This window comes from Sesamum indicum, linkage group LG14 (genome assembly GCF_000512975.1).
Source record: "Sesamum indicum cultivar Zhongzhi No. 13 linkage group LG14, S_indicum_v1.0, whole genome shotgun sequence".
Classification (NCBI taxonomy): Eukaryota; Viridiplantae; Streptophyta; class Magnoliopsida; order Lamiales; family Pedaliaceae; genus Sesamum; species Sesamum indicum.
The window spans coordinates 2,608,583-2,617,506 of NC_026158.1; the positions used below are offsets into that span (position 1 = coordinate 2,608,583).

The window sequence follows — 8,924 nt, forward strand, 5'->3', positions numbered from 1 at the left end:
AAAAATTTATACAATTTTTTTTATCAAGATTAATATTTTTCGTCCAAATCAATGAAGAAACGTAAAGTTGTAAATTGAGAATTTTTGCCAGAATCAAATTCCTTTCTTCATAACCGCAAGTGAATCTTTTTATCCTACACCAACACCACCAGCCATGCCAAAAGCATCTTTACATTAACAAAGATGTCAAATTCAGCCACTATAGAAAATGATAAGTTGATTGATTGGTTTGTATCTTCTATCACATTTTGCTATTAGAAATTGAAATAATATTAATAATTAATTGATACGTGTTCTTTTTCACGTTAGAATATATTATAATTCTGAGTAAATTACAAAAATCTCTCATGACGTTTGACATAAATATGGATATCCTTTCGTTGTTTGAAAAATTACGTAATATTCTTTCTGATTTTAACAATGGTCTGATAATTAGCCCATTCCGTTAATTTTTATTAGATTTTCATCCACTTTTTGTAGTGAATTGATCGAAATGCGCTTGTAGACTAAGACTTATAGTTTTATTTATTTTTTGAAATTTTTCGAATTTTCTTTATAATTTTTGAAAATTTTCCATCCACATCATTTGATTTTTTTTACAAATTAATATATTTTAAAAAAAATGTAAAAAAAAATACAATAAGTGCAAAGTTCATCATTTCGTACCCCCGTCCAATGATTATATAATTTAATCAAACATCGAGGGATATTCATAATTTTTCAAATAACGAGCAGTAGTCGTAATTTAGACAAATTTTATGGGGGTCATTGTAATGTACCCTGTAATACATTTACATTAGAAAATTTGACGAAAGGAACTATATACAATATACGTGTGGATGTGAACACGAAAATGTAATAGAAGATACTTGGCGCGTTTCCGACATGGTAAAGCAAAAAAAATTCCACTACGTAGGCAAAGTTGATGAATAAAATTCCTCACCCTGAAGCCTTCATTCCATGTCTTAAACACCATGAGTGGAGGCTCCCGGAGCAGTCGGCCCTCCGAGAATTGGCAGCCTGGACCTGACTACTGGATTTATCTGCCTACTAATCTATCAGACTTTCTTCCCCCACGAAGAACTCCGGTTTGCTGCCTCACTCTCTCTCTCCCTCTCTCTCTCTCTCTCTATATATATATATATATATATATATATATAAACATGAAAACTAGACATCTTTGTCTATTGATGTTGAAGCTAGATCATACGTTTCATTGCATCTTTTTCTGGTTTGTCTTGTTTTCAGAGTCAGAGAGGAAGAACGAGAGATCCGCGGTGGTTTCTTGAGGAGAGATCCATACGAGGTCCTAATAATGGCTTAGTCAGGTAATTTCATTAGAAGCAATTTACACATATCATATCGTAAACGAGCAAATTATTCTTTTATTGAAAAAAAAGTAGCAATTTATTTCTTTGATTTTTTAAAAATGAAATAATTTACCTCCTTAGATCGCTTTATTTTATTTACCCACTCACACACGTGGTTAATGAGTTATACGAGATTCCTAAATTATTTTATTTTAAAAAATATAAAGAGATAAATTGCTATTTTTGTAATAAGTAATAATTTGCTTATTTACATAAAGAATTTGATTGCATTTTTCCTTAATTAGAATGATTTGTTGTGGTTAATATACGACAGTGCATCTCCATCATGTATATAATCATCCATGAGAATGCGAAAGACTCTTATTTTTATAGGTTCGAAATTTTGGTTTTGATTTGATTCGTATAAAATTTAAGTCAATTATAGGGTATGCAGACTCACGCTTTTCATGTAATTATTGAGCGCTAATTACATTATTTTCTTTTGAGATTTAGTGTAATTATATATAATTTTTTTATAATTAATTAAAAAATTATATTTAATATCTATAAGCTTTGCTTTTTCTTATATGAAAGCAAACATTAAGGGTACTAAATATAATTTTTCAAACCAAAGAATATCCATATGTAATTATACAAAGGCTTAAAGAGTGTAATTATCCCACATAAGTTTTCAATCAAAACTCAAAATTTTTTTGCAATTTTTACCCTATTTTCAGAAGGATACTTATAAAGCATCTTCATTTTTAATTTTTTATTTTATATGAATCGATGAACTATTATTAATTGAAATAGCTCGATTATAATCATTCCTGTCAAATATCAATACCTAACAAAAATAATTATAGCAATCATACCCCAATTAATAATATCAAATACCTACTATGAAGTATAACATGATCCCACGGATAAGTATTTATGCACTACAAACAAGGTAAAATTTGAAATTCACACTTGATATATGCAGCTATCCATCAACAGTGAACCGTCGCCCTTCAGTCCGACTACTGCTCATAGACGACTATGATACATATCTTGGAACTCAAACCCCAGTGCCTGAGACGCCTCCGGCGTTTCAAGAACCAAGGTACACTCAAGAGGAGGAATCCATGCTGACTCCACAACAACAAAAACAGGCAATCAATAAGCTGAGGAAACAACTCTATAGCCCACATATGAGTAATATAATCAGGAGGCTGAGCATCAAGTCTAGTGGGAGCAACGTTGAAAGCTTTCAACAAGACGATGATGGGAAAAGATGTGCAGTTTGCTTGGAAGATTTCGAGACTAGACAGTTTGTGACATTGACGCCTTGCAACCATATGTTTCATGAAGATTGCATTGTGCCTTGGGTGAAACGACAAGGCAAATGCCCTATTTGTAGATTCGTGATTGCTGAATAGATGTGCCTCAACGAAGAAATAATGACACCCGACCGACTCCAGGGCTGGTGGGGCTGAGAGGGATCCAATCTCAATTATGACGCTGGCGTTCTATTTCAATTATGTACTCATTCAACTGTTAGAAAAGGGAATACCAAGTAAATGTCGAGAGATGAGGGAAATCACAATGTGCCTTGTAATATAGACTTTACCTTGTGTATTTCCAAGCAGGATAAGCAAGAATATAGTTTCAATAATTTGATCGATCATGCAAACACATAATCAATCTGTTTACTACTTATATTGATTATTTATGAAAATTACTGGATATTGAAATAATGGCAAAATAAGTTAAAGTTGGACTCGAGCATGAGAGTTTGGAGTCTCTTTTCTGAAAGTTTCTTGTCTCCCTTTTGTGAGAGTCTTGGTCCTTTCCGGTGTCCAGTACACATTCCACTCCAGCAAGCACTTTCCTCTTTAGAGGGAACGCAACACGAGATGGTTCGAGCATACCGCCTACGTTATTAGCTTAATCATAGAGGACGTCAGACTACGGATTCTTAGCAAAAATCTTCTTAGCTTTGTTAGCTCTAGTGTACTTTATAGAGTATGACGTATCTCTTAGCCTATCGAGAGATAATATATCATATGAGCACTGTTGTATTATACCTTCTTTTTTTATTTATGAAATTTACCTTTTCCAAAAAAAAAAAAAGAAATTGAGGATGAAGGCCGTAGTTGGCCGTCTATTAGCCCCTAAGTCAGACCGTTTTGGGCCGTCAATATGAGGCCACATTAATGTACTTTATGCTTTTTGATAGAAGATAAATTATATAATACAAACAATATATTTAAGTAATTTTTTATTCTTTTATACTTTTATATAAGGTTGGATATATGTAAAAAGTGATCTAAATATTTAGAAGAATGTCATAATCATTTTGAAATTAATTATCATATAAATATAAACTCTGGTAAGTAGAAAAACATATCAATTTTACTAATAATTAAAATATAGTAAAAATTCAAAATTCTTATGCTTTATCTATTTTATCTAAAAAAAAAATACAAACAGCACAATATATTATAAAAAGTTATTTGATTTAATTTATACAAATATACATATAAGTTAGGAAGAAGCAAAAATGAAAGGTTAGACCAATCAATCACTAGCAAAATGCCACGTACACTATTTACAAACCACATCCATTCCCTCTACATTATTTCCTCCATTTCTCTTCTTCCTTCGGAACTCCATCACCTTCCTCCCTGGCTCTCCGCAGTCACCTTCTCTCAGGTAGTTGTTTTATTTTGAAGAATTCTTGGAGAAAAGAAGCGTATGAAGTTCTTTTATCTTCATAATTTGGTGGGTTTTGTTATAAGCATTATTTCAATCTTGTTTAGCTCAGTCTGTGGTTGAATTTGTAGTACTGGATTACATATTTTTGGTGGGTTTTGAGTAATTTGATTGAAAACTTTTGATTATGCTTGGGACAGTGGATTCATATGTGTTAATAAGCTTTTTGTTATGTTATTTTTCCTATTTTTGGGCGACAAGGCGAGTGTGAAATTGAAATGGCCGATGATACTTGGAATAATCCTGATTGGTTTAGTTAAATGGTTTTCAGTTTTCACATGTGTTCGATTCTTTAGTTATGATTTAATTATTTTGAGCCCCATCACAAATTCTTGTCCATGTGTGCGCAATGTTAATGTTTCTGCTAAGTTGAAAATGAGAATTCTACTTTGCTGTTAGAAAATTCCTCTCATTTTTAACAATTTAGTTTTGACATTGCAAGTTATGACATAGGCTACTGCTTGACTAAATGAAATTGATTTCATTTTTTTGCCGTATACTCCTTTTTCCATGGTTTGGGATTTGCAAATATTGTTAAGCATCTGTTCCTGATGTTTTAATATGTGCCTTGGATTAAGATAATTAGTCTTGTTAAACTCCAGAGGAACGAAGATGGTGGCTTCATCGGCAATGGCGTCTGTAGTGGGAAATGGTTTGTCCAGTAGTAAAACCAGAACAAGTGTTTCCAAGGAAATTTATGGGGGGCAGTTTGTCCAATCCTCATGCCTTTCATCAATGAATAACATGTGTAAAGTAGTATATATTAGAGCATCACTAGATCAAAGGAGAAATGATGGAAGAAGAGGTTTTCTTAAATTGTTGCTTGGTAACTCTGGACTTGCTGTACCTGCATTATTAGGCAATGGAAAAGCTATTGCTGATGAGCAAGGTGTATCCAATTCAAGGATGTCCTATTCTAGATTTTTGGAGTATCTAGATAAGGATAGAGTGACAAGAGTTGATTTGTTTGAAAATGGAACTATTGCTATTGTTGAGGCTATATCTCCAGAATTGGGTAACCAAGTCCAGAGAGTGCGTGTACAACTCCCAGGCCTCAGCCAGGAGCTCCTTCAAAAGCTTAGGGAGAAGAATATCGACTTTGCTGCCCATAATGCACAAGAGGACTCTGGTTCTCTTTTGTTTAATTTAATTGGAAACTTGGCCTTCCCTTTAATTTTGATAGGGGGTCTATTCCTTCTCTCACGACGGTCTTCTGGGGGAATGGGTGGGCCTGGAGGGCCTGGTTTCCCTCTTGCCTTTGGTCAATCAAAGGCTAAGTTCCAAATGGAACCAAACACTGGTGTCACGTTTGATGACGTTGCTGGCGTGGATGAAGCAAAGCAAGATTTTATGGAGGTGGTGGAATTCCTGAAGAAGCCTGAGAGATTCACTGCTGTGGGCGCTCGTATTCCTAAGGGAGTTCTTCTTGTTGGTCCTCCAGGTACTGGAAAGACATTGCTAGCAAAGGCAATCGCTGGTGAAGCAGGTGTTCCATTTTTCTCGATTTCAGGTTCTGAGTTTGTTGAGATGTTTGTTGGAGTCGGTGCCTCAAGAGTCCGTGATCTTTTCAAGAAGGCCAAGGAAAATGCTCCCTGCATTGTGTTTGTTGATGAAATTGATGCTGTTGGCCGTCAAAGAGGAACTGGTATTGGTGGAGGCAATGATGAAAGGGAGCAAACGCTAAACCAGCTCTTGACAGAAATGGATGGTTTTGAAGGGAATACTGGTATAATTGTTATTGCAGCTACTAACCGTGCTGATATTCTCGACTCTGCCTTATTGAGGCCAGGAAGGTTTGATAGACAGGTCAGTAAGCAATATCTGTCTTTTCTATTTTGATACTTAAATAAAAAATGTGTTCAATTTGAATGTTTGTGCAGGTCACTGTTGATGTCCCAGATATTCGTGGAAGAACAGAGATCCTAAAGGTTCATGCAAGTAATAAAAAGTTTGACTCAGATGTATCACTTGAAGTGATAGCTATGAGGACACCTGGTTTCAGTGGAGCAGATCTTGCTAATCTCTTAAATGAGGCAGCTATTCTGGCTGGTCGGCGTGGAAAGACAGCCATCTCATCAAAAGAAATCGATGATTCAATTGACAGGATAGTTGCTGGAATGGAAGGAACAGTCATGACAGATGGCAAGAGCAAAAGTCTTGTGGCATACCATGAAGTGGGTCATGCCATCTGCGGGTAAGTGCATATTTATTAATACCTGCACTGAAGAGGGAATGATGACTTAATCTCCTGCATATTGATGTTGAAGAGCAGAACTTTTGCAGTATAATTGTCATCCTAATTTTAAAATTTAAACTTTGGGCAGGATTAATCATGGGCTGCCAATTGTCTTAAACTAATTCTTAGGCATTACTTCTTATGCTTCTTCTTACAAAACTACTTTCTCTACCTGATTTTGGAGAGTCGTAATTGTCTAGTCTACTGTGTTTCCATTGATATTTGGCTTAGTTTAAACATATTTTTCTATACTTTTAAGCTTGTTCCATGTGCCAGTTTAGCTTTTATGTTAAAGTACGTGCGATACTCCTTTAAATTGGACAAAGTGTACAAAGAAAATAGTTGGGTTTAATCATGTTGACAAGGCTGTTTGTGACAATTCTGCAATTGTAACTAGCAACCTACCTGCTGACTCTTCTTGTTATATTGTCCTTTCCTTTCTTTCCTTTAATTAGTTTTTCTTCTTAGCTTACTATGTATGATCAATCATGTTTTCCACTCATTGATTTCTCACTTCTTTGCTGATACCAAGTTGTTTACAAGATTTAAATTTATTTCTGAACATTTGAAACAATTCAAATTGTTGCTTGCTTTATCATGCAGAACTTTGACCCCTGGGCATGATGCTGTTCAGAAGGTCACCTTAGTTCCACGTGGTCAAGCACGCGGTTTGACGTGGTTCATCCCTGCAGATGATCCAACCTTGATATCAAAGCAGCAACTTTTTGCCAGAATTGTTGGTGGGCTCGGTGGAAGAGCTGCTGAGGAGGTTATATTTGGTGAGCCGGAGGTGACAACTGGCGCAGTCGGTGATTTGCAACAGATCACTGGCTTGGCCAAGCAGGTAAACGTTCTCCTCTTATGCTGCTTCAATCGTTTGAATGCATCATTTTTGTCATAGATAGATTATTAATTCACCACTTCATGTGGAAGCAATTCCTGAAATCAACCATTACTCTATGGAGTTTCCTTTATTCTTTATTTGTTATTTTCTTTTTCTTTTCGCCTGAGTGCTAGGTGGTGGGAATTTTACGATCACAGTAAAAACACCAGTTAACTCAGACCAACTGGCTGAAAATGCCAAGGCATCGTTCCAATTGAATCATGGCCTTGCTTATTTGAACTTTCTTCATTCTTTCGTAATGTCAGGGTTAATACTATCACATTCTGAGGCATAGAGTAGTTATGAACTATATCTCCCTCACTGTTAGAAAAATATTTGCTCGGAGTTTTGGTATTAAAAGAAAAAGGAAAAAATCTTACGATTACCTTCCTTTCGGAATTTAATTCAGAATAATTATACTTCTATATCTTTGGAAATAAAATATCAGCATTAGATTTCTAAAATTTTATTAGTTGGGCAAAAGAAATGGGTGGTATGTAAATGTTGTAAACTTGGAAGCGAGGATTCAGTAATTTGAAAAGGGGGTCAGAATGCAATTAATTAGTAATTATACAAACTATTGGGGGAGATCATTTTATTAATCTGGCTGTTGTTGCTGACATGTTGCGTTTTCTTTGTAGATGGTTGTTACTTTTGGCATGTCCGACATAGGTCCGTGGTCACTGATGGACGCATCTGCCCAAAGTGCTGACGTGATCATGAGAATGATGGCAAGGAATTCCATGTCCGAAAAGCTTGCTGAAGATATTGATGCTGCAGTCAAGAGGATTTCAGATGAGGCTTATGTGATTGCATTAAGCCACATCCGGAACAACCGTGAAGCAATTGATAAGATCGTGGAAGTCCTTCTTGAGAAGGAGACTATGACAGGAGATGAATTTCGGGCTATTCTTTCGGAGTTTGTGGAGATTCCAGCTGAAAATAGAGTTCCTCCTACACCAGCTCCAGTAACTGCACAATAGCATACCATATTCTTTAAAATCCTATTGATAGAAATGCAATTATTGTTTCTTGTATAAGTTCCTAGTCGCACTGGTGTAGTAACAGAAGTGAAACAGATGAGCTGTTGCCCCCTGTGTCTTGTGCAGAGATTGGTATAGTCAGTGCAGAAGCGAGCAAAGAACGGTAACCATTTTTTCTGCCGCTTCATTTCCAGTTGGCTCTTGAACCTATTTTTCCAGAAATATGCAGCACAATACTCCCCTGTGAAGAAAACAAAAAAAGAAAAGAAGAGCAATTTACTTTCTTACATTTTTTAAAAGGGTTAAATACAATTTACCCCCTGTGACATGGGAAATTAGCAAATATTCGCCTATAAAAAAAAATAGTAAATTATCCCCCTATCATTGACTTAGACGTGGGTTAATTTGCTTTATTTATAAAAAATATAGGTGGTAATTTGTTATTTTATTTTTTATAGAGTTTTTTTGCATGTTTTTTATATCACAAAGGTAAATTGCATTTTTTTCTATTTAAAAATGGAGCACAAACCCCCTGTATGCCACTTGTACACTTTTTTACACTAGTTTTTGACAAGTTTTCCCTCCCTTATGCAGTTAGCCCTTCCCTTTTGTTTCAACACATTTTTTCCTCAAAAAGAAGAAAAAAATGTGTACCTGATTTCGCAAGAGTAGAGGAATTCTGCCATAAGTTTGAGGAGCATTGTGGCCCAGGCAATGAACTAGAGGAATTTTTTGAGGTTGTTTCAAGGGTGTCT

At 35.4% G+C, this 8,924-nt stretch overlaps 2 protein-coding genes across 4 annotated transcripts; both read left to right on the forward strand.

Annotated features, from left to right (window-relative positions):
• On the forward strand, window positions 873–2,965 carry LOC105176825. Its single transcript, XM_011099744.2, has 3 exons — window positions 873–1,088; window positions 1,249–1,328; window positions 2,296–2,965. The coding sequence occupies exons 1-3, from the start codon at window positions 975–977 to the stop codon at window positions 2,729–2,731; spliced, it is 630 nt and encodes a 209-aa protein (XP_011098046.1). The 5' UTR covers window positions 873–974; the 3' UTR covers window positions 2,732–2,965.
• Window positions 3,870–8,391, forward strand: LOC105176826 (ATP-dependent zinc metalloprotease FTSH 2, chloroplastic-like). 3 transcript variants are annotated; one of them, XM_011099745.2, is made up of 5 exons: window positions 3,870–4,007; window positions 4,670–5,873; window positions 5,948–6,261; window positions 6,907–7,147; window positions 7,828–8,391. In XM_011099745.2, the coding sequence occupies exons 2-5, from the start codon at window positions 4,680–4,682 to the stop codon at window positions 8,167–8,169; spliced, it is 2,091 nt and encodes a 696-aa protein (XP_011098047.1). In that variant the 5' UTR covers window positions 3,870–4,007; window positions 4,670–4,679; the 3' UTR covers window positions 8,170–8,391. The 3 variants fall into 3 exon arrangements, with proteins under 3 accessions (XP_011098047.1, XP_011098048.1, XP_020554468.1); XM_011099746.2 differs by having other exon boundaries at window positions 3,872–4,007; window positions 4,646–5,873; XM_020698809.1 differs by having other exon boundaries at window positions 3,893–4,076.

Excerpts from the sequence above, each read along its gene's own strand:
- LOC105176825 (XM_011099744.2), top strand. The coding sequence starts at position 975 with ATGAGTGGAGGCTCCCGGAGCAGTCGGCCCTCCGAGAATTGGCAGCCT. Across the intron at positions 1,089-1,248 it reads TTCCCCCACGAAGAACTCCG|AGTCAGAGAGGAAGAACGAG; the intron begins GTTTGCTGCCTC and ends TCTTGTTTTCAG. Across the intron at positions 1,329-2,295 it reads CCTAATAATGGCTTAGTCAG|CTATCCATCAACAGTGAACC; the intron begins GTAATTTCATTA and ends TGATATATGCAG.
- LOC105176826 (XM_011099745.2), top strand. The coding sequence starts at position 4,680 with ATGGTGGCTTCATCGGCAATGGCGTCTGTAGTGGGAAATGGTTTGTCC. Across the intron at positions 5,874-5,947 it reads CAGGAAGGTTTGATAGACAG|GTCACTGTTGATGTCCCAGA; the intron begins GTCAGTAAGCAA and ends ATGTTTGTGCAG. Across the intron at positions 7,148-7,827 it reads TCACTGGCTTGGCCAAGCAG|ATGGTTGTTACTTTTGGCAT; the intron begins GTAAACGTTCTC and ends TTTTCTTTGTAG.